The sequence below is a fragment of the Dryobates pubescens genome, chromosome 25 (assembly GCF_014839835.1).
Source record: "Dryobates pubescens isolate bDryPub1 chromosome 25, bDryPub1.pri, whole genome shotgun sequence".
Classification (NCBI taxonomy): domain Eukaryota; kingdom Metazoa; phylum Chordata; class Aves; order Piciformes; family Picidae; genus Dryobates; species Dryobates pubescens.
Window position 1 is genome coordinate 8,726,124 of NC_071636.1, and position 24,032 is coordinate 8,750,155.

Sequence of the window (24,032 nt, forward strand, 5' to 3'; positions counted from 1 at the left end):
AAACTCCTCCCTGGCTGCTCTAATGGCTCTGCTTGAGTCTGGGAGCTGCAGCAGCTGTGCCCCTGCCCCACTGCTAGCCTTCATCCAGGCTGCTCTCATGTGTCACTGCTGATCCCCAGCCGAGACCCAAGCGCCACTCCAGCCTCTGCTTCAGCCTAGCCACAAAGACCACTGTGATGGCCTGACCCCAGCACAGCCACAAGTAATAAGGACCAAAGGAGACATCTCCAGCCAGGACCTGTCAGCCCATGCAAGGGGAGACCATGGCACAAGGGCTCTGTGTATGTCTGCAAAGAATACACAGCAGCATGTACCCCAGCAGAGACGAAACTTCGCTCCTGGCTTCACAGATCCTGGAGAAAACCAGCAGTAGCCAGCACAGCAGGAGTTAATATCCAGCTGGTGCCTGTATCCTGCCCCATCCCAGCACCAGGGCTTATCAAATCTCATGTAAGAGGCACGAATCACACGGGCTGAGTACCACAAAAGGCTGTGGCAAGCCAAGAAACAAGTTTGAGCTTTAACTCTGCAACTCCCAGCCCTGCTTCAGCCAAACCCACGTCCTCTGTCACCCATTTGGCAGGCTGAGACTTCTTAAAAATAACAATAAATGAAAAGAAAGGAAAAAAAAGCTGTTCATCCACCAACTGCAAGAGACAATGAGTCAGGCAGGAGTCCTCCCCCAGCACTGAAAGCTGCAAGGGAACACAGGACAGTCCCCTGTGTCACAATACATTGCTGCCACCCGAAGCAAACAAGCAGCTCAGCCCCCTTTGCTCATCACCGCACTGGTTACGCTGCACCAAGAGTGACCGCTGAGGCTAGAGCCATTTGCTGTGCCCCAGGGCAAAGCCCCAAAATTCAAACAGTGGGGTGTCATAAGCTCCAGTGCTCTGGTGGGAGAGATACTGTGCCATCCAGCAGGACCTGGTATGGTGGATCCGGGGGCCGGGGGCATTATGAATGCTAGCATGATTGGTGCACGCCATGGCCTGACCTCGTCCAGCTGCAGGCTATGCCAGCTGCAGGCGATGCCAGCTTCTGGCTGCCCTTTCCCCTGCCCAGGCTTGCTGTGCCCCGGCCCACCGCAGAACTGGGGGGCGGGGACGCTACCAGAGAAGCCTGCAGCTGGCCGGGCAAGTGGCTCTGTCCATGCTGGGCTCGTGAGGAGGAAACTGCTCGCAGCCCCCGGGACCCCTCAGGGAGCCCAGCCACTCTGCTCTTTACATCGAAACGAGAGCAAACAGCAACACTTGCTTCTCCACGCTCGGGGAGGGATCAGCACTCTGGGACCTCGGGGTAAGCCCTCGGCTCGCCGGGCACCCTGGCTCAATGAGCTCTGCTAGCACGGCAGCTCCCAGTCCTTGTGGCTCCCCCAGCACACCCTGGCACCACACGGCCCTTGGTTCCGCAGGGCAACTAGAACTGTGACCCCCGAGTTCTCAGCTCCGAGCAAAGCCTGTGCCCTGGGTCGGGGCGGGGGCTCCGAGAGCAGGGTCTGCCCACAAGCAGACGGCTACACGCGACCCAATGGCTTAACCCCATCCTTTGGACCCCTGCACTGCACTTACGTGCTCCAGGTCCAGCTCTGGCAGGCAGGGAGTGTGCCCGGAGCGTGCAGCGGGCAAGCTGGGAAGGGCGCGGGCGTTGGGGCACTTCTTCAAAGCCCCCCCGGGCACGGCAGCCCGCTGCGAAGCGCTGCGAGTGCTCCACTCACACCCTCCCCACGCATTTTGCTTTCGCTCCCTCGCAGCAGTCGGAGACAGAGAAGAAAGCAAAGCCGGTTCCTTAAATCCTGGGGGCGAGAGGATTTCAGAGCCATGGGCGGCCGAGAGCGGCGAGGAAGCGGGCACCAAGGCTGAAAACCAGGTCACAGGCAGGCGACTCCTGACACCGATGCCAGAAGTTGGTGGGAACACATGCTCCGGCCACAGCGCTTCTCCCTCCGGGGCTGGCGAGCGAACGGCGTCCTCTGCGTTCCTCCGGCTCGGTTCCCGAAGCTTTCCAGCTGGCTTCAGCCGCAGTTGTTAAGGTGGATGGAAGCTCCTCCACTTATTTTTCTCCCCTACCTCACCTCCTCGCTCAGCGGCTCAGGGCAGGCTGTGCAGTTTCAGGAGATGCCCGACGTTGCCAAGAAATAGTAATAATTAAAAAAAAAAAAAAAAGCCGGGAGAAAGGCTCGGGGAAGGAGCAGCCGACCGAGCGACGCAGCTCACTCCTGCCAGCCCGGGGACGAGGAGCCGGTGCTGTCGGTATGTGGCGGAGCAGCGAGCGAGCTCTAATCTGTTCCTCTGGCTGACCCGGGGCTCGTTGCATCTGAATGTGACCTCTAGACAGAGCATTAATAACGAACGTGGCGCTGACCCAAGCTGACAAGGGGTGCGGCCGCTTGGCACCCGCTCCCGCCCTCCCTCTCTCACTTTCTGTCTCCCTCGCTCTCGTCTGAATGTCAGCGGCAGGGGGAGGGATCCAGGAAAACAAAGCTTGGCTAATAGTTTCCTCTGCTCTCAAGTGAATCAAAGGCGCTTTTCTTTGGGGAGGTGCGTTCCGACGAGCCCAGTGTCGCACCAGCAGGACGCTGTGGCACCCCGACACTCTTGGCCCTGAGGCGGCTGCCCCGGTGGAGGAGGGGGGGTAAGAGGTTTCACATGGGTCTCACTATGGGTGGACCGGGGGCTCTGCTCGGGTACCGGTAAGCGGCTGGATGGAAGAGGAGCCCGGAGAACACAGGAGCGCAGAGGAGAAATCCAGAGGGACATCACGGTGGGTGAGTGCCATCAGCTCACACCCCCTGAGCTCTTGGCAACTGTGGGATTCTACCAGAACCGTTCCACCAGTCCCTTAACGGGAGCTCACGTGGATTAAGAGATCAAGGTTACAGGGGAAAACCTAAGGGATCTCATTCCTCTACACCTAACGGTACCTGGTGTGATCTTCCAGCCCCTCTTTCACCCATATGCTCTTGAGAGCAGGGATGGAGGCAGCTCTGGCTATGGCACAGCCAAAAGGCGCCATAACCCCATTCTGGAGAAGGAGCAGCACTACAGAGTCAGTAACACTACCCAAGGCACCCTGTCAGCACGGTGGGTATCCCTGAGCCGAAGTAGCATGCAGCAGTGTTGCTTTCCCCACCGACCCTGGGGCAGTTTGCAGCACATGGGAGAACTGAGGCACAGGGAAGGTGAGAAACTTCTCCAGGGCTGTGGAGCCAGTGGGTGGCAGAGCCGTGTGAGTGCTGGGCTCCTGCAGCTGCACCAAGGAAAGCAGTGCGTAGGGGACAAGCCCACAGCCCCACAGGCACCAGGAATGTTGCCAAAGGGACCACAGTGCAGGCAGCCTGCTTGGTGAGCTCTTGCTGTGGCAGTGGGTGATGCTCACCCCCTTTCCTTAAGAAGGCAATACTGGGTCCAGCCCTGCCACACTCCTGATGGACCTCTGCTTTTAGTGGCTGGACACAAGCGTGTCTGTGACATGGCCTTTCTCTGTGAGGGAGCTTGCAGCGTATCTCCCCAGCAGCTTTTGCATCCATTATGCCATCTTCTTTGAAGGGATGCAGTACCACCCAATGGCATGTGGGTAACAGAGCTGCTAACCCCAGCCATCTCAGCTGTAGTGCCATCTCCCTGCTTCACCAGCCCTGGCTGGGGACCCTCAGCAACCAGGTGTCCTCTTCAGAGGAGCCAGTTGCTGGATCTCTGCATCAACCTGCTGCAAAAACACTGGGCCCCATGCCCTGACCATGGAACTGCCTGGCTCTTCCCCTCCTAGCACAACTCTCCTTTTGTGCTGTGTCTCCATCCTTTGATCCCTGAAGGGGACTAAGGGAGTGTTCCCCCAGGACAGCTGCTCCCTCCTTGGTCCAGCCAGTGACACTCAAGTCTCCAGGGCAAGGCGAGTGCACATGCAGCAGCTGCTCCCAGTGGGCCCAGCTCTCTGCCTTCACCTGGTTTGGGTATTATTCCCGCTCCCTTATTGTTGAAAAAATAACGCTCAAAATTAAAATGTAGGCTGTAAATTATAGTAATTACCCAGCAGTTCCCCCTGACAGGCCTTTTGTGTTTCATTCACTGACACTCACTAGGCAAATCCTCACAGTTTGCTCCTACATGCTCAAGAAACGTTCAGCCAGTGGTGGCAGAAAGCATAGCTCTGGGGGACACGGTGGGCAGCGGCGCTATGGGCACAATGCTGGGGGTAACAACTTGGCTGAAGAGCAGCAAAACCCCAGCCTAGGATGGCAAGGATGGGATCACATCTAACCACCATCTTTTCCAGTGCAAGTGTGTCTGATTCATGCCTTGTACACAGTTTTGTCCTCATGGCACCCAGTCTACCCCATCCCAGTAATTTCCACCACGCCATTTTGTACCTCCTGGCAAGCACATGGGCTTGCATGGAGCACGCAAGTGGCAGCGCTCTGGCTGCAGTGGCAGACACCAGGGACAAGCAGGCTGGGCTGCCCTGCCTATGAGCTCTCCTTGCAACCAGACTGGATGGATGGCACCTGGGCGGAGGATCCCAAGCCAGATTCCACTACCAGGATAAGCAAAAGGGACAACACACAGCACCTGGCACTGGTTGCAAGCCAGCTTCTCCAGCACATTTCCTACCACCAGTAGGGTTTACAGCAGTTAAGTATCTCCAAGTGGAGATGGGAGGGCTCCAGCAAGAGCACACAGGAGACAATGAGAGGAAGGTAGGGAGCTGATGGTGTCCCAGCATCATCCATGCTGCAGCCAGCTCATTTTAGGAGTTCTTGCTGTCCTGTCAGCAAGAAGCAATGAAGAAAAAGAATGACCCACACAGACACACCTCTCCCCACCTTTCAGTCAGTGGCTCCTTAGAAATAACATCACAAACACAATAAAGGTTGGAGAGGAACACACTCATGTGTTTACACACCCATTCCAGATCCAGAGAGATCCTGCACAGCAAGACATCACACTGGAATGCAGCTGTGTTCAAAAGGGAATGGGAGACGGCAGGCTCCTGCTATGGGCTTTCATGTCAGTGGCTCTGGCTGTGTTAGTTTGAAGAAATCAGTACTTTTTTCAAAATTTCCATTTCATTTTAGTTTTGTCAACAGAATAGGACTGGGAAAAAGATGGTTCAGATCAGACCCAAACTCATCTCTCTTTCTGAGTTGGTTGTTGGCAGAACTGAAAATCAGCCCTCTAAAGACTACCTTCTGTATCCAAGGAAGTATTTTACATCCATCCAAAATGAGCTATTCAGGAGTCTTTATGGATTATTTAACCCTCTGTCACCAGCTTTTTACATTCATGCCCAACCATCCTCTGCCTCACCATGCCAATTCCATCCTTGTCCTCTCCTGTTCCTCAGCCTGGGTAAAGGTGTAAAGAGCCCAAGGACGGCTTTGCCCTGAGCAAGAGGGTCAAAGAGCCTTGGTGAGGCACAGGAGGACCTCAGGTGAGCAAAAACCTGCCATTTCCACACCACCTCTTTTCAAAGAACAAAACCATTTGTTAGACACCCGAGGGTGTCAGAGCTGGGCTGAGAACAGATACCAGCCTTTACAGCTTAACAAAGGTGGTGCCAAAACATCCTGGTTCACTGAGTTCAGTTCCAGCACTGTCATGGCTGCTCTGTGATGCTGGGTGCTGGTGGTGAAACTCGACAGCAGGGCTGGTGGGACAACAAACCCAACTAGCTGCTCCAGGTCGGTGCTCGCCTGCTGCTCGCAAACCCCCTTCCAGCCTACCTTTAACTCTTGCCTGCACGAGCTCTGCCAGCAGGTCCCCCAAAGGCAGGAGCTGCCTAAACATTGCCTTTTAAGGAGCAGCCCCATCCCGCTGCTGACAGTCTCCTTGCCTTGCCTGGCGGCAAAGCCAGGCACAGCAGCGGGTGCTGCCCACTCAGGAAGGGAAAGGAAGGGAGGAAATCCTCAAGTAACTCCTGTTAACCAAAACCTCTTGTTTCCAGGATCAGAGCCATGGTGCAAGGAGGCAGTATCAGAAGAACACCTTCCCCCGTCATTATACCAATCCTTGCACACTTTGACAGACCAGTGAATCAAGGTTTATTGCACAATAAAAGTGTCATTAAGCAAGAACTTTCCTCTTGCTAGGTTTTCGTTCCCCTAGTTAACTTTAATAACATGCTACTCCCCTTTATTGTCTTTCCCAGCAGGCACAGTCCTGCCTTCTTCCACTTGGAAACTCTCTGGGACTCCAGAGCAGAGCAGATGACTTTGGCATGTCATTGTCCTGGGGCTATTTTCTCTCACCTCCCTGAGCAGACACACACAAAAAAGCCAGGAGTGGATGGCAAGGCCAGGCTGATCTCCCAGCTAGCAGGTGCTGGGAAGTCACCGTGCTCATCTGTCCAAGCACCCTGGGATATGACTTTTTGTAGGACTCACATCTTGTTTGTTTAAATCCCCAGACAAGTCAGCTGTGGGGTCAGACTGGTACCAGTACCAGGGAAGAACATGGCTGGGTCAGCTGAGTCCTTACAGTGAGGAGGACGGTGACCATGTCTCCAAACTCACCCTGAGCCATGTGCCCACCACCTCTTCCACCCTTGCCCAGTTGTGCTGGCAGTGGGCTCTGCTGCTGCCTCTGCCAGCCTCTGAGGTCACCTCAGGAGTTTTACAGTCTCTGTGAGCTGGAAACCCCCACCATGCTAGTCTCTGGAAATGCCAAACAGAGCTAGTTCAAAGCATTAAAGTGGCTGCTTCCTGGCAAAGGGGAATTTGGCTTCTTTGTAGAAGTCTGGTGTTGCAATCTCAGTTTCCCAGGTTGTAATGGAGGGGAAAACATCAGCAATCGGGCTTTACACCAGCAAATCTCCCTGCCTCATCCTGGCCCCCAGGCTGGAACAATGCTTCGTGCTCCCACACTTCATCCTTCCTCCATGCAGGCTTTGGCAGCTGGTTTTAAGACTCCTCAAGCACACCTCCAGCATCCAGCATAAACCAGCAAGAGGCACTTTTTAACAACCAGCTGCAATCTCCAAAACAAAGCAGCGCTCGGAAAAGATCCCTCCAACGACTCTCCCCTGCTCAGCACCTGCTCACCCCATTACCTGGCCCCAGGCCAGTTTGCTTGATTAAAGTCTATCTATTAAGTTTTGCCTCTATAGAGAGCCCCGCTCCACAACACACAGGATTGGCACTGGGCTGCAAAGAGGGTTGGAACAGCTTAAAGGCAAGTGAGCCAAACACTTCGGGATATTCACAGGCAAAGTAATCCAAGCCCACAGCTCCCACCGGCACCTGGGCAGCCAGTGCTCCAGAACATGTAATCACCATCCCGGCAGCAGGTGCATTTTCCAAGCAGAGTCAAACCCACTAACACGCCTGTCTGCATTTGCCATCCCCAAACGGCGCTCATTTCCATTTTAATTTCCCATTTACAATCCTCACCAGACCAGGAGAGTCGGCAGCAATGCAAGGGGGGGACACACGGGCTGGGGACGTGAGCTCAACAGCCCATTGACAGGATGTTACTTTGGCAAAAGAATTAAAGCAGTGCAAGAGTTGCCCTTCTTGTGTCCAGAGGCACAGAGAACAAGTCTGCAATGCAAGTCTTACGAGGAGTGGCTGAAGGAACTGGGGTTGTTTAGTCTGGAAAAAAGGAGACTGAGGGGAGACTTGCTTGCTCTCTACAGCTCCCTAATAGGAGGTTGGAGTGAGGTGGGTTTGGTCTTTTCTCCTTTGTATCACGTGATACAACAAGAGTCAATGGCCTCAAGTTGTGCCAAGGGAGGTTTAGGTTGGATATTAGGAAAAATGTCTTTACTGAAAAGAGTGGTCAGCCATTGGAACAGGCTGCCTGGGGAGGTGGTGGAGTCACCATCCCTGGATGTGTTAAAAAACTGTGTAGATCTGGTACTTTGGGACATGGTTTAGCGGCCGTGGTGTTAGGTCAGTGGTTGGATTTGATGATTTTAGAGGTCTTTTCCAACCAAAATGATTCTGTAAGAGCTGTAGCAGGAGTGGCATGAGGAGGGGAAGTGGTAAGGAGGGCTTGTGCTACACTCAGCACTTTTAAAAAACAGTCTCAGCAAAGGCTCTGAATTAGCTGCAGGATGTAAAGTCACCCCGAGCTGCCCGCAGCCCCGGCTCTCGCCAGCTCCCCGACACGTGGCTGCGGAATGCTGGGGTTCACCGTCCGCCCTCTCCCCGAATGTCAGAGCTGCGAACGCAGGCAGATGCTCTCGGCATGCCTGGAACAGACTGCGCTGCTAGCGCGATCCTCTCGAGAGCAGGGTGAAGCTAAGCCTCCTGCTACAGGCCCCAGAAGCTGCAAAATGCAACAGGCAAAGCACCTTCCCCACTTCCTACAGCCAGCTCCTGCCTTGGGGACATGCATGGGCTCCAGACGTCTCTGGTGCTGGCACAGCTCCCAGGGCTGGAGGGGACAAGCACACTTGCCATTGCCACTGCCTGCCTCCCCTAAACCTGTTGAGGCTCCCTGGGAGCAAACCAGCAGTGGGATGTGCAGAATCAGCCCCCACGGCGCAGGGCCCACCGCCCTGCACCAACTCCAGTTGTCAGATGTCGTCCATCTCCAATTGCTGGGTTAGCTCCAGCAGTGCCCACAGGAGAAAGAAAAGGAGCAACTCACCTTTTTTAGCTGTCTCCATCTCCTCCTCAGTCCAGCGAGAGCTTTCATTCATCTCCAGAGAAGCTGGAAAGAAGAGCAGTCAGCTATGAGTGGGACCCAGCAAGTTCAGAGGAGATGCCCAACCACCCAAACCCCATGCTGTAGCCTCTTCCCCAGTAGCACAACAGCCTGCCATGCACTGCAAAAGTGCTTCTGCAGGGCAGGCTGTTGTGGTGTGGGCTCTCAAGGCTTTTCCACGCCATGGTAACCCATGCACAGCATCCCCCCCACCTGGGGACGTGTCTCGGTGATGCAAAACCTCTACACTTTGGGACTGGAAGCAAAGCCAGATGGTTTGAGGGTGGCAGCAGATTTCTTGCTGACTTGGTGCCATACACTCTGGCCCGCCAACAACAGGTACCCAAGACGGAGCTGACTTCGGCTGTGTGCTTTGGAGGTGGCAGACACAGGGTGGGACTGTCACAGTCAGCAGAGACGAAGAAACAGCATCACCTCAGTGGTGACTTTGGCTGCCTGCACTGTCAAGGGATTTGGCCATGCTTGGCTGCAGACTCCCTCAGTACCATCACTGGGCTCTGGGACATCTCAGAGCCCCAGCAGTGCCCATGGCAGGGGGAAATGCTAGCCAAGAGATGAGAAGAGGGGGTGTCAGCACCTCATGCTCCCCCTCTCTCCCACTCCAGGCACAGTGCCAGGGACACCGAGGTCCTGCAGAAAGCCTTCTCTATGCAACAGTCCTGCTGGCAGCCTGGCACTAGAGCAAACCCTACAATAACAAACCAGGGTGTGAGTCAGAGGCAAAAAACAACTCGGCAAGGAAACAGATTTCCGGCTCAGGCTGCCAAGGGGTTATTACTCTAAACAACAGGCAAAGCATTATTTCAACAGTGATGAGAGATGTTTTGACAGTGTCCTTTTAAAATGGAAAACAGGCTGATAGGTTCAAGAGAAAGGATATGGGCAAGCAGAGAAGGAAGCATCTTCCAAGAAGCTCTACAAGAAGCTGAGACCCTGTGGGAGGACAATGCAAGTTCTGATGCCCACAGCGTTGGGCAGAGCAGTCTCCAGAGCTGGCTAAGCACAAAGGCAGGTGTCACCTTCTGGAAGTCAGCGCAGGTCATTGCCTCCCCCTGAAACGCTGGGTACCCCCATCAGGCCAAAGGGAGGAAAATCAATACCTCGCCGCTCCCCCTGGCTGCAAGCAGAGGTGGGGCCACCACGCTCTTAGAGCCACCAGGCTCTGGGGCACCACGCTCGTTTACGTCAAAGCGAGCGTCCCCAGCACGCTGAGCAAGGCCCTCTGCTCGGCTGGAAGGGGACTGTCATTGTGTGGCACAGAAATGTCAAAGGCACGGCCCGTTTGGGTTGATTAATGGTATTTACTGAGGCTGTGCAGTTATGAAACAGATGCCTACGGGGAGCTCCGGCACGCTGCAGTTAAACCACAATAGGGTTTGGTGTGTTTTTTTTAATGTTCAGTTGGTATTTAAAATGCAATAACTTTCTTAGCCAACCGAAATTAAAGCACTATTGGAGAGACATAAAGTGAAACCAATTACTCAGATATATCTCTGGGATCAACCTGTTCCCTATTCCCAATTTAACATGGTCTAAAGTCTTTTCTCCATGTTCACAGTGAAGTTTATCAAGGACTCTGAGATGCTGGGATGATAAACATAAAAACCCCCTCCAAGTTACTGGCATTATCTGCTGCTGCTCTGCAGCACTGCTTAACAAGTTCAAGAGGGAGAGCAGGAGTGCCTTGTGCTGGGAACTATTTATATCGCCTGTATGACAACAGACCGCTTGCAATCAAGGCTTCAGCCAGTTGTCAGCAGAGGAACAGGGAGGCAAAACACCTCCGGGTGATTTATAGCACATGGAACAGAACAGGCAAGAAACTGCAGAGCATGGAAATCAAGAGGAGTCACCCTGCTTTTATTTTTACCTGCCTTGGGTAGCACAGTAATCATTTTGTACTTGATAGAGTAGAAGATACAGGAAAATCAGCCACATTCCTTGATGCATTGGCTTCTTAAAGGCAATGCATGAGCAGTTTCTCAGAGTGACCACCACTGGTACTGCAGGTGTCAGAAGCAAATGCACTCAACGTGGGGCAGGGGATGCTGCTGTGAATCCCCACCTAGCCTGAGACAAGCATGGTAGCATGGCTCCAGGCAAATGCTACTCACTGGCACAGTCCTTGGGTGCCACATTACAGGTAGCACACTGGTTTCATCCACTGTGCTCTAAAGCTCCTCTGCTCTCTCATCAGAAAAACACTGACCACAGTGTCTGGCTAGCTACTGATGTGGGAGGTGAGCTGGGGCACTGGGGACCAGCATGGGAAATGTCAATTCTTGAGCAAAACAAGAGCAGCTTGGGTGCAGAGCACAGCTGCAGCCAGTGGAGGATCCTGAGCAGGGGTAACCCACTGCCTGCTCACCACTGTCCTCCAGCTGCAGAGATGAGGATGGGACAGGCACAATTCCAAGCCCAAGGGTGGGTCACAGACCCCACAGGCTGCAGCTGCTTGGGCTCCAGGTGAATTGGAAAACAGAAAGGGCAGGAGAACTTCAGAAAATAGTTTAATAGCCATGGTGGTGTTAGGTCAACGGTTGGACTTGATGATCTTACAGGTCTTTTCCAAGTGAAACAATACTATGGTTCTGTAACTGGCAGAGCCCCAAGGAGGGCAGATAAGGCTCCTTATGCAGAGCTTGAGTAATACTCGAAGCCTGAGCTGCCACAGTGGAAAGCACATCTCCGGGGGGCAGGAGGTGCATGAGCCCTGCATGAACTTGGCCAATGACAGCTTCCCTTTTTGTCTTTTGCAACACTTTCCTTCTGAGGCCATAAAACCCACTAACGCTCGGCCAGCACAGCCCAGGCTTGCAAATACTTCCACTTGACCTGGGTGACACATACAATGGGAAATCCTGTTCTTTCTCACCTTGGAGAAGAGAACAGGCATGGAAAGTAACCTAGCCTCCTACAGCTTCCATGCCCCTAGAAACCAGATCCCAAGCTGCCATCTGGAAACCAAACTTTTATAGCAAGTTTTGCAACCAACGAGGCTTGGGATTTTTGACTGGCAATTCCTAGAAAAAACTTACAAATCAACTATTTGTGCTACAGAAGTAGCCACATGTTAACACTCAAAGGTGCTCTGCTTTATTCTAAGACATGATCATAGAATCATAGAATTTTCAGGGTTGGAAAGGACCTCAAGGATCATCCAGTTCCAACCCCCCTGCCACAGGCAGAGACACCACACACTAGATCAGGTTGCTCAGAGCCACATCCAGCCTGGCCTTAAAAACCTCCAGGGATGGGGCCTCTATCACTTCCCTGGGCAACCTGTTCCAGTCTCTCACCACCCCCATGGGGAAGAATTTCTTCCCAACATCCAATCTGAATCTACCCATTTCTATTTTTTTTCCCCATTCTCCCTAGTCCTATCACTACCTGACACCCTAAAAAGTCCTTCCCCAGCTTTCTTGTAGGCCCCCTTAAGATACTGGAAGGCCACAATAAGGTCTCCTCAGAGCTTTCTCTTCTCCAGACTGAATAGCCCCAACTCTCTCAGGGAAGCTGAGCTGAGACATCTTCACTCCTTAAAATAAACAGATTATGGTTTAAAAAAAATGGGGGGGCACCAAACCAAAAAAACCCCAAAACAAACCATCAAAAAAACAAGCCCACAGAAAAACCCAACCACACACACACACGAAACCCACACACAGAAAATTCCCAAAAAGCAAACCAACAACACAAGAAGCCTCCAGGTGATCATGAGATAGAGAAACCTCGCTGCTGTCCCTCAGAAAGGAAGATTTTGTGAAAGAAAACCCTCCTCTGTGAGCGTATTCGGACACCCCAAAAGCCCTGCCAAGATCCCCCTGTTCATGTGGGCACTTCTACCCACCCAGCTCGGCGCTCTGCTGCGGGGTGGCTGCCTCCTCGTTGTTGGCTTCGTTGGCCATGGAGCGGGTGATGCGGCCCTTGCGCCGGCCCTGGCTGTTGGCTGTTTTGCGACCCTTGGAGGTGACAGTTTCTTTCTCATCGTTGTCTTCCCCAGATGTGTCGTCGTTCTTGTCCCTGCAGAAACAGCAAGGGAAAAGGAAAAAAACATGTTGTTGGGTCGATCTGATTTTTTTAGGTCAAACAATTATTTCCCTGCACATGTTTGAGGATGGGTTGAGGGTGGTTTTTGTGGCTCTTCGGTGGGGGCAGGTCTGCATTTATTTTGCACATGCAGGCTCTTTTCCTGGCTTGGGAGCGAGCTGGATTGGTGGTGAGGTGATTTGTAGCAGAGTTTTTCTTTCTGCAGCTGGCTGCAGCTCTACCACCAAGTGCACAGAGAGACCTGATGGAGACAGGTTTAATACCAGACCATTCAAATTCATTCCTGCCTCCTCCTCATTTATCTTCCTGAAAGGGACCTGCTGGTAAATGTCTTTGCAGCCTAGATATAATGAAGCCAGATGTTCTTTTAAACCCAGTATTAAGCCCATTACAGATAGCTAGCGGTCTGTGTGCCAACCTCTCCCCGACACGGCTCCGATGCTCCCCGTTCGGTGTGAGGGAGGCAGGGCTGGCTGCAGCCCTTCATCCAGGAGTGCTCATGTTGAACATCAATAATGCTAACGGTGAAGTGCTGCGCTCGGCTGCGCCCGAATTGCTCCTCTGTCTCCCAGAGGCTCCCGCAACAAAACAACAAGCTGGAGGATCAGAGAGGCTTTGTGGGCTGATTGGGTTTATATTAAAGAGCTGTTTTCCCAGTCTGGGTGCAGCAGGGAAAAGAAACTAAGAGAAGAGTAGGCTCTGTCCTTCCTTCACCACAGATGAGATGGGCACACATGGTGCCTGCATGGGGTCAGGCAGCCCTGGAACACACCATCTCCCACTGCTGCATCCCACTGCCACTTCCCACCACCACATCCCACCACCCAATGACCAGCCCTTGCTGGAGATGGAAGCGAGCTAGGAAGCGAGTGCTGTCCTTACTTTGTCAGTTCTTCTTTGTCGTTTTCTGCTTCCTGCTTGTCTTCTTCCTTCTCTCCCTCCTTCTCCTTTTCTTTCTCTTTTTCATCTTTCTCGTCTTGGCTGCTCCGGGGCATTTGCTGCTGCTGCAAAACAAGGGACATAAAACACATCAAGCACTGAGGCGGATACATTGCAGCACCTGGGCCAACCTAAACAAACGTGGTGAAACAATGCTAGGGGGTGAGCAGCCAAGAGGAAAGAGCATTACAGGCAGAGGGTGCAGGCAGGGCACTCACAGAGGCCACAGGGGTCAAAAGCTTTCCAGGGAGATTAGAGGTAGTTTGGGCTCAGGCACAGCAGCCGTGCTCTGTCTCCTGTTCCAGGCAGCAGGGCAGCCACTGTGGCTCCCTGGGGTCAGAAGGCAGTGAGCAGGGACTTGACAGAGGGACAGTTCCCTGTTCCCTGCAGATGATGGCTTAAGCAACATCAGTCACCATTTGCAGCTGGTGGGATGCATTTTGCTGGAGCACAAAGGAGATGGAACCACCAGAGATGTCCCAAGGCTCAGTGATACCAACGCTAGAATCTTTTTCCCAAGCATCTGACATGGCCCGTGGGGATAGTTTATGGCCCCATATCACCAAGAAGGGAAGATGTCTTGCTCCCTGCTTGTTCCATACCACCTGGCACCCTCGCTGGGAACTGTTCACCCACCCCAACAGTGCTGACTTCGCTTGGACCAAAGGCACTGCAATACCCAAGGGAGGGTCACAGTGATTATAATAGTTCTGGATTTTGTTTCAACAGCTGCAGGAAGGAGGATGCTGGGGAGGCCTGGTTCCCCTGACCTCCCTTCCCTTCGGCCACCAGCAAACCAGAGGCATTTCACAAAGAAGTAAAAATTAGAGACGGAAATGATTTATTAAGCCGTCCTGCTCCTGGTTAATGCAAGGCTGCTTGCTCCAGGAAACCCACCCAGGCTCACCCAGCCCCTGCCCGAGCTGCAGGGCTTCCACCACCCCTTGGGAAGGGGTGGAAGGGTTTGGTGATGTAACAGCAGGGGAAATTGCCTTAAAGTGTATTTATCAGCAGAAAGTATGATCCCAGCTGGCCTGGGCTGGCCGGCACGCAGCTGTTCAGCAAGTGTGGATGAGGTATCCTTGTATCCCTTGAGCCAGCGGGACTGGTCTGTTCCTGATTCACAGGAACTGGGAGGCTACCTCAAATACGGGTGTCCCTGCACTGGTGGCACTGGGTGCAAGTTAAACCCTCTGCCCCCACAGGCTGCTGCTAAAACGAGAAGTGTAGAGCTGCCAAAACAGACTTTGGAGCAGTTTAACAGGAAAGCTGCTGATTCTTTCAGGCCTGGGTTCAACCCAAGTCCTTCAAACACAGAAGGTGCCATCACCAAATCCCTGGGGACTTTCAGTTCCTCCTTGCATGGGGGGCTGGCAGCTGTGTCACTGGGACCCCCCATCCCCCTGCTCAGCAGTGCATGCGTGGCAGGCTCAGCCAGCCCCTGCAGCAAGTCCATGCTGGCACACGTGCCAAATGCACCCGCAATGCATCCGCTCAAACCCCCGCCATGCTACTGGGAACAGCTCAGTAGGATACAAGGTGGGAGGGATCTGGAGAAGGCTGGGATCAGCACTTGGTTGCTTAAGATTTCCCAGTGTCCATAAAATGAAGGTTTGGAGCTTTGGGCTTTCTCCTGCAGTGACTGGCCAAGGAATAGTATCATACCCTGTGACATACCAGGCACTGCCCCTGCCAACCACCAAACGTGGGAAGAAAGAGAGGGGAAGCCAGCAGATCTGCTGGGTCTGGGAGGTAAGCAAACCTGGGCTGGCAGCAGAGCAGCAAGGGGCATCTGTAACACACATTTTCACAGTGCTGCACTGAACTCTCTAACCCCCTGAGTCACGTTATGGAAAGTCCCAAGCATGGGTTCAGCCCAAACGCCCATGAGGTGAAGACTGTGACCTATGAGGGCTGGAGAGAGAGAGAGAGCAGGGCAGGCTCTATCCTAACCCTGGCCCCCACCATCCACTCACATTCCCTTCACCAAGCCCTTTGACAAGGGAGAAGAACACAAATGAGTTCTGCAGCATTTCTACTACCTCGTCATGAATATTTGCTTTTGAAGGAGGAGGAAAATCCTGCATCCTGGAGATTCCAGCTCCCCAGAGTTCAAACCCAGCTCTCCTCCAGCTGTAAATCCAGACACATCTGCATTAGTCCCTGCCCCAGCATCAGGCTTGCCCAAAGGTAGCTTCAAACATCATCTCATCTTATCACCACACTCACTCCAATAGAGGGCTGTCATCCCATGTAGCTATTGCAGCTCTCCCCCAGAGAAACAGGCTGGGATGGCAGCGATGCTAATGTGCTCCCTGCACCAGCCTGCAAAAGCAGGGGTGGAAAAGTGCAAGTGGCCTTGGAGGCTCAGAGAAGAGCCCAGAGAGGAGTCTGCTGAGCTCCATCGTGACAAGGATGGAGAAACCCTGATGGCCACTGCTTCCCACTCTAACCAGAGGTTTCAGGCCCAGCCTAGTAGGATATAATACTAGGGTATCTCCCACTGCAGAGAAGCATCTCAATCCAAGGATGCCCTCTAGTGATTGCCCTGCTCTGGCCATGGCAGGATGCCCCATGACAGGAGCCAGAGCCAAGTAGGAACAACACCCTGTACACACCGGGATGGGTCTCAGCTACCTGCCTTGTCACACCAGGCTGAAATACATCATTCAGGCAGCATCATCACTATGAGGCCACCCAGAAGAAAATTGTCCCCACATGGACCCATAGCCATGTTTATGCCTTCATCTGAAGAACTGTCTTAAGCAAATGCTGCTTTGAACCCTGGCAAGCACATGGTGACAGGTTACCTCCTGTGTAAGGGCTTGGCTACACAACAGGGCACCCCACAAACAGCCTTCCTTAGGAAGCACCTCCATGGACAGCCAGGGTTACAAATACCACCTTACATTCCACATGAGGGTATGTGCTGGGTTGGAGGCTATGAGGCTGAGTGAAGTACCCAGAACGTTGGTGGAGAGTGAGCAGCCTGGGGTCCCAAATAAAGCCATGTAAGAGCTCAGCTATGAATGGCAGAGGGAGAAAGGAGGTGGAACACCCTACCGGGGACCAACCACAGCAGCTGCTTTGGCCCATCCTTCTACATGCTCTACCCCAAACCTCAGACCACTTAGCACTGGAGCTGAATCATGGCATGGCACAGTGCTAGGAAGCCACAGCTGGGAACCCAGGGACCAGTCGGTCCCCCTCCAGCACACGGCTGCCCTCGCAGTGCATGGGAAGGATATTCTTAGTGCTGGACATGGACCAGCTCTGGATGATTCAAGGGACGGGACGCCATCCCAAAGCATGACTGGCCAGGAAATGCTTCCCCAATTACCAGCTGATGTTTCCCTCTGATTCACTTTGCCCTGGTTAGAGGTGGACAGGTAGGTGGGTCAGCTCGTAGTGGACACACCAAAGACCAGTAACCAAAATACTCAGCTCGCAGAAAGCACCAACATTTCTCCAGCTACATCCCTGCCCACGCAGGGACAAGGAACCCCACTGCCCGGAGACGAAGCAGGTACCTGCACAAGAAGGTGAAGGGATGTGCCCGAGGCCAGGGAAGCTGCCTGTGGCAGAGGGCAGGGCTGTCCCTCCCTCCCGGGCTGGACACACTAACCACCACACCGCCCTTCCTCCTCAGCATCGCTGCTGCTTGTTTTCGTTGCCGACACATCCTGTTTATTTAAAAAGGCCCCAGGACAAACTCGCACACAGGACGCGTGAGCGAGAGGCCGATCCTGCTCCGAGTCCACGGGGACAGGCGGCCTCCTTCCCTGTGCTGCAGCGTGAGCTCCTCCGTAATGACAAACATCTGCTCACCTCTACCCCAGTTTCCCACCGGCCCCGGAGCAGCTGGAGAGGAGCAGAGCGCTGCCAGCCCTCCCGGGAACACCGCGTGTGCCGCCGGCCATCCCCTCACCGGGGCCCACAGGCGGGCACGCATGCTCGATCCTCCGGAACGACACGGCTCGCCCTGCCCGGCCAGCCTGGCCCGTCACAAGAGATTTCAGCTACTCTAAACCTCTGGCTACAGGCATATTTTCGGGGGACACTGGCTTCCAGGTAGGTTCTGGACCTTGAAGCATTAGCGCTGCTGAGGACCGAGCAACTCGCTGCACAGCCCGGCAGTGGGTCTGCCTAGAAGAAAGCCCCGGCGAGGAAGAGGTGCAGCTCCTCCCACTCTGTTTACTTCCTCTGCCGAGGCACTGCCTGCTTCAGAAAGCAGAACGGGAGAGCAGGAGGTGGGGGAAGCAGCTCCCCACCTTCATCTTCCCCAGCCCCACTAAGACGCCTGCTGCCTTGGCACAGAGACGGTGAAACCAGCCAGAATTCCCTTCCCGGACAGCAGCGTGGCCCCAGTTCCAAAGCAGGCTGCTCGCACGCTCAGACCAAGCTCCGGCCCCTCGCCCCCCCGCCAGTCACTCACCTCCCCGCTCCCCGGCTCCCGCGAGCGGCCGGTCCCCGACAGCCCCATCGCCGGCTCCAGGCCCCTGCTCAGCGCCCAGCCATCCGGGCGCGCTGTGCCTTACATTCTCCGGCTCTGAAGGCTTCCTGACGATTTGCATAGTTAAGCCGTAAACTAACCACAACATTCCTCTTATGATTTTGCAATCTGCTGGAATAACGTGGTCGCTCTAAGTCGAGTCGATGAATCATCATCTATAAACCACAGCTCTCGTCACCGGGGCTCTCAGTGCTGGCTGCAGCCAGCGTGATTAATCCGCCAGGATGCCAAGCTTAACCTACGGCACAGGGCTATTTATTTTCCAAACTTGCAAGCCTCCAGAAAATGACAGCTCCTGCCTTCCCCCCCATCCCTCAGTGGTGAGCGGTACTGGGCTATGGCAAGAGACCAGAGCTTCCTCGCTGCCGCAGGGTATCCCAGCATTAACCTCTGGATTGTGCACCTTGCAACTGGGCCGTCCATAGCCTCTCCCAAATCCCCCTGGCTCCTTGCTCAGCAATCACCCTCAGTATAGGTACCACACCACCAGCATAGCTCAGGTCCACACCCTTAACTCTCCTGGGGACAGGCACAACCACCATTTCACTGCAAATCTCTCTGATGCTTGGCTCAACCCTGAGAGTGTACCAGCTACCAGGACTACCACTGCCTGCTGTCACTGGCCACACCACTGCTAGAAAACCAGCTCAGGTCACAGTGTGATTTCACTCTGTGAGAGACCATCCTAAGTGCTGTCTAGGGGTCTCTTGTCTGCTGGTGCATTTTGAAGGCAGATTGGCTGCACAGGGGATGCTGTCGGGACACCAGGAGATGCAACATCTCCAGTACTGTCATTATAGTGCCCTGGGCTCTTACAAAAGATGAACATAACACAGAAACCACTGACCTCTGCTTGCTCCTTAAATTAGGAGGGAACAAACCACCATCCTCTACACCCTCCTGCAGAGGGAAATGCATGTGCCAGGCTGAACAGACAACTGGGTTTGGTGCCACTTGAGCCCATCCCCCGGCACCACAGGCAGCACGTCTGGGGTTTTCGCTCAAAGGTGGTTTTGTGGCTTGCTGCAGCAGTAGAGTGACATAGATCAACCCTCTCCCTACCATGTCACACCAAAGTCTGTCTCATCAGGGACTCTGGAGGGAGCTGAACCACACCAGCACAAGCCCCATCCCTTTCATGCTGCCTCTTCTGCGTACTGGCTTCTCACTTCTCCCATGGGTGACATCAGATCAATGGCATTTATGATGTTCTCCAGGGGCACTTGGCTGTGGAGCAGGCTCAGGCCGAGGTCATTGCACGCAATCAGGGAGTTGCAAATTAAAACCAGCCCGAGATAAGCTGAAGACAAAAGGCCTATGGCAGACTGGCCAGGAACACCTGGGGTTTGCTTTGCTGCTTCTCCAGCAGCCTCCAGCATGCCTACAGTGGCCATGTGCAAGCCTGGGTGCCTGCTGGCATTACAGTATCACAGTATAACTAAGGTTGGAAGAGACCCCAAGGATCATCAAGTCCAACCTGTCTCGACAGACCTCACAACTAGACCATGGCACCAAGTGCCACGTCCAATCTCCTCTTGAACACCTCCAGGGATGGTGACTCCACCACCTCCCTGGACAGCCCATTCCAATGAACAGGCATCACCCTGAACATCTTGTGGGGCTTGGTGCTGACATCATGGAGCAGGATGCACTGTGGCACAGCTGGCAGGACTCATCACTCTGCTCCCACCTCTGTCCCTGGCACTGCAGAATGCTGTACAGAGCATCTCGGCCAGGAGCAAGGCTGACACCATGAAGTGTGGCTCAGGAGCATCCTCTGTCCTCCACCACCTATGTCCATACTTCCACCTGCTTTCAAACTCTCCCTCCAGGTCACACCAATGAGAGCCCAGGCAGGGACTCTCCCACTGGGCAGCCTCAGCACCAGCCTCCTTTTTTAGCCACCACACTGTCCAGGTACCCACGGTCTCCCTGGAGCATCCTTCCCCATTTGGCAACATCATAGCAGAAGTCAAGGTGCCCACTGCAAACAGTGTCCCCCACATCTCTGCCCATTCCTGGGCAGGAGGCTGGATAAGAAGTACAAGGATAATGGCTTAGGAATGCTTGTAGGTATGATGGAGCTGACTCTCAGAGCCTGGAGCCTCTGACATGATGGTCTGGAACACCTCAGTCCTTATTGCCACCCACCGCCACACAGCCTGGCTTCTCGTGACGGCATGCAGCACCCTCTGCTCATGGGAGAAACCACAAAGCAAAACAAGCCTCTGCCAGAGCAACAAAGGCAGGAGGGGGGATGTCTGCCGGCAGCTTGGCTTTGATCGCTCATGTCTCAGGGCTGGGTTTGATGCTGTTGGCTGCAGAAGCAACTCAAAAAACTCGAACAGTCAGGCTTGAATTTGATAAGGAGAATGATAGTGAGCATGCAGCTCACTTGGGTCAGCTGCAACTGTGATAGCCTGGAGCTGAGCTGCCCCTCTTGTGGGAAACAACAAACTCTGCAGGACAGCAGTGACTGAGAGGTGGAGATGGAGAACGCCAGAGCTGTGCCCAGCATCCCAGAAAGCACTGAATGAGACCTGCTGTGCACATTCAACAGCACAGTTCTCTGGCACCATAGGCCAGAAAACATGTCCAGTGCCAGCCATAGTTGGGCTGCCTGCTCATGCCATGGAAAAGCCCCAGAAGTTCCCAGGCTGCTGGTCCTGGGGCCAAGCAGCGTGCCAAGGATGAGGAGAGGCTCTGGCTGTAGGACTGCAGAGATGTTGAACCCTGCAGCTTCACTTGCTGCACTATGGCAGGACCATGCCTGGTGCACATGCTCAAGCACAGGCTTATCTCTGGTGGGACCAAAGGCCTGTTGCGGGCAGGGGCCCTACTGCGGCACAGCCTAGCCTAGTGGGCACTGATGCCCTCCCACCACTCACTCCTTGACTTCTGTGAAGCACACAAGAAGTGATTTTTACAGGACCCTTCCCAATAAGATCCCTCCTTAAATCAAGGAGGGCTTTCCCATAAGAGGAAATGTTTCTTTTCTGGGTCGCTGCTGAGTTTTTAAAACAGTGATTTGATTGCTCATGAAGGGAAAATGACCTGAGGGGAAGACAGTGTACTGTTTGGAAGCAGTGGAGAGGAGCCCCTGCTCTGTCCCAGGCAGGGAACACGTGTTTTTCTCTTCCCTGTGGTTTGCTTTAACTCGCTCCCTGCTGCTCACAGCTCCCTGGCCTCCTGCTGACCCTGCTCTGAGCCTTGCCAGCAGAGGAAGGTGCTGGGTCAGCAGCTCATGGGATGCAGAGCAGCATCCATGCACACAACAGATGCACTGGGGGCAAAGCAAGCCCCACGTCCTTGCAGAAGCAGTTTTCTCTGGGATTTGTGGAGTCTCCCTCTGGAGATATTAAAAATCCACCTGGATGCATTCCTGTGTGACCTGGTATAGGTGATCCTGCGTGGGAAGGGGGGCTGGACTACGTGATCTTTTGAGGTCCCTTCCAGCCCCTAACATTCTGTGATTCTGTGATTTTCAGCTGTGCCTGCTTCAGAAAGCAACTTAGCTATGACACCACTGTTGCCAGTCAAACCTGGATCACAACAGAAAACTTATCCTGAAATCCAACCCCTTTCTACCACTCTGTCCCACTGGGAAGATGCTGCAGGTCCCCCGATGGAATCAGTAAGAGTCATAGAATACAGAACTGTTGAGATTAGAAGAGAACAATCGCACCACTAGTGCTAAGCTACTACCACTAAATCACATCCCTCAGTGCCACAGGATGATGACTCTACCACTCCCCAGGCAAATGCCCAACCCGAATCTCAAACTCCATCCTGAGGAGTACTCACGCAGGTGCAAGCATGGTGGAGCCAGGAGGATGCATCGACCTGCTGCTGGAGAAAGATGTGTCTGAATTCAGGGGCCAACTGGAGTGAGGGGAACTCATGTCACTTACATGACTATTTTATTACTGCTAATTGCAGACATGACCAAGCTGCATGAAAGACCCCAGCTGTGGTGGCCAAAGGCTCCATCAGCAACTCCTGTTGGTGCTACCCCAGGTGCTGCCACTGCCTGGCCCTGCTCTGCGCCTGCAGGTCTCACTGCTGTCCCTGCACTGCTAGCAGCCTATGAGGCCGTGATGGGACCTGGGAACCAAGCAGCCACTCTCCTGTAGCAAGGCATCCTTTGAGTCTTTTCCCAAATATGGCCACATCATTGTTCAATCACCCCCAAAACTGCAGCTGGGATTTCAGGAATGTGAGTTTCCATTGTGTTTGCACAATTCTGCTGTCTGGAAGGGTGGCAGGGCTTGGGAAAGCTGCAATGCCCTGGTAATGGGGCAATGGTCATGAGGCACCTCATGGGGCACACCTTGGGGGCAGGGCTTGGGAATGATGAGCCCAGACCGAAAGAGCAGATGCTAGCACAGAGTTAAAGGTTCAAACATCTCCATATTTCACAGCTATCACACCTCCTCTGTGAAGGCACCTCGATGCTCAGCCCCACCCATGACAGCCCTTTACCAGTCCCAGCTGCACACCACTCAGTACCCCAGAGAAGGCAAGTGAATTTTCCTTTTTCAAGGCATGGAGATGAACCTGTGCTCCAGCACTGGCATCCTACCAATGTCATTTCCAACCACATAAATTGCTCCACCACTGACTGTCCTTGCTCACTCCACAGATAATTTCAGTACCCTTTTAAAATACAGCACTCAAGGCACAGGCTTAAATCTCTCAGGATAATTTATTGGGATTTGTGGCAGCAAAACCCATCCAGGCTGTTTCTGTACGAGGTGCTGCATTATTAAAGCAGGATTTTACGACAAGCATCTCCCCACGTGTGAAAGAGAAGCTGTCAAACCCTTTGTCACTAATGAGGAGCCACTCCCTGGACTGATGAAAATCGAAGGCTTCCCAGAAATAGCTGTCACCCACCTCGTTAGTCGCAGCAGGTAATGGAGCGGGGGCACACGCACCGTTAGTGGGGTAAGAGGCAGTTTGCTGAGCTCTGGACCTGATCCTTGCAGAGGGAGGAGAGATGATAACATGGCAAGCTTGGACCTGCTCCACTCCACTGCCCAGAAAGGGCTGCATGGAGAGCTGGAGCTGTGAGCAGGCAGCGCTCAACTGGCAGCCTGAGCCCTGCCAGCCTTTGCCAACCTTGCCAGCCAGGAGACGGAAAAAAGTAACTGGCTGTTTACAGAACTCTGGGCTGGGGCTGTTTGTGCGCGGCGGCGAGGGGAATGGTTTGCGTTTGGGGAGGGCGGGACAGCCGGCGGGACGGATAATTCGATTTGGGTTTTGGCAGGGGGCAGGGAAGAGGGTGGGCCTGGGAAAGGCTGTCAGTCCTGGCAGGGGACCGTGCTGGCTGCCCGGCCAGGTCACACTGCGGCCCCCGCCCCACTGGCACAGCTCCGGCTTGGCTCCCTGGCAGAGGAATGGGGGTTCTGGAAAGCTCCAGTCCCCATGGGTGCCACGGAGCAAGTCCTCGAAAGCATCAGCGCTAACAGGGGCCCCTCTCGCCAGGGAACATGTGAGTGCTGTCTGACAGCAGCGCCGAGGGGGCCCGGCCCGACTGAACGTCCATCCACCACGACGCATGACTCCATCCACCTCTGAGTCATCCCCAGGGCGGGCAGGCGGCTCCCCCAGCAGCCCATCACCACTGCTGACCAACCCGAGAGCACCATCAGCTTTGCCTGGCAGGATGGGCACCCACCTCCCCATCCTGGCACCAGGCAGGAGCCCCATGGCTGCTCCCCCGAGGAATTCATGTCTGCTCCATTGCCATGTGGACAATGCTGCTCCAAAATCGAAGTGAATTTTTTCTGGAATCAAAGCCCCGTGCTCCACATGGAATTATGATGTTGAATTCAAGTCTCTTTTCTCCCAGCACAGCA

General features: G+C 54.0%; 1 protein-coding gene across 1 annotated transcript in view; it reads right to left on the minus strand.

The window, feature by feature from the left end:
• The window catches only part of NCOR2 (nuclear receptor corepressor 2), a 258,103-nt gene that overhangs the window by 50,861 nt on the left and 183,210 nt on the right, over nt 1–24,032 (minus strand). Inside the window, exons 15-17 of the mRNA XM_054172985.1 lie at nt 13,602–13,723; nt 12,520–12,692; nt 8,592–8,654 (exon numbers count right to left, since the gene is read on the minus strand). Coding sequence (XP_054028960.1) covers nt 8,592–8,654; nt 12,520–12,692; nt 13,602–13,723 — 358 coding nt within the window. The remainder of the gene's footprint in view (nt 1–8,591; nt 8,655–12,519; nt 12,693–13,601; nt 13,724–24,032) is intronic.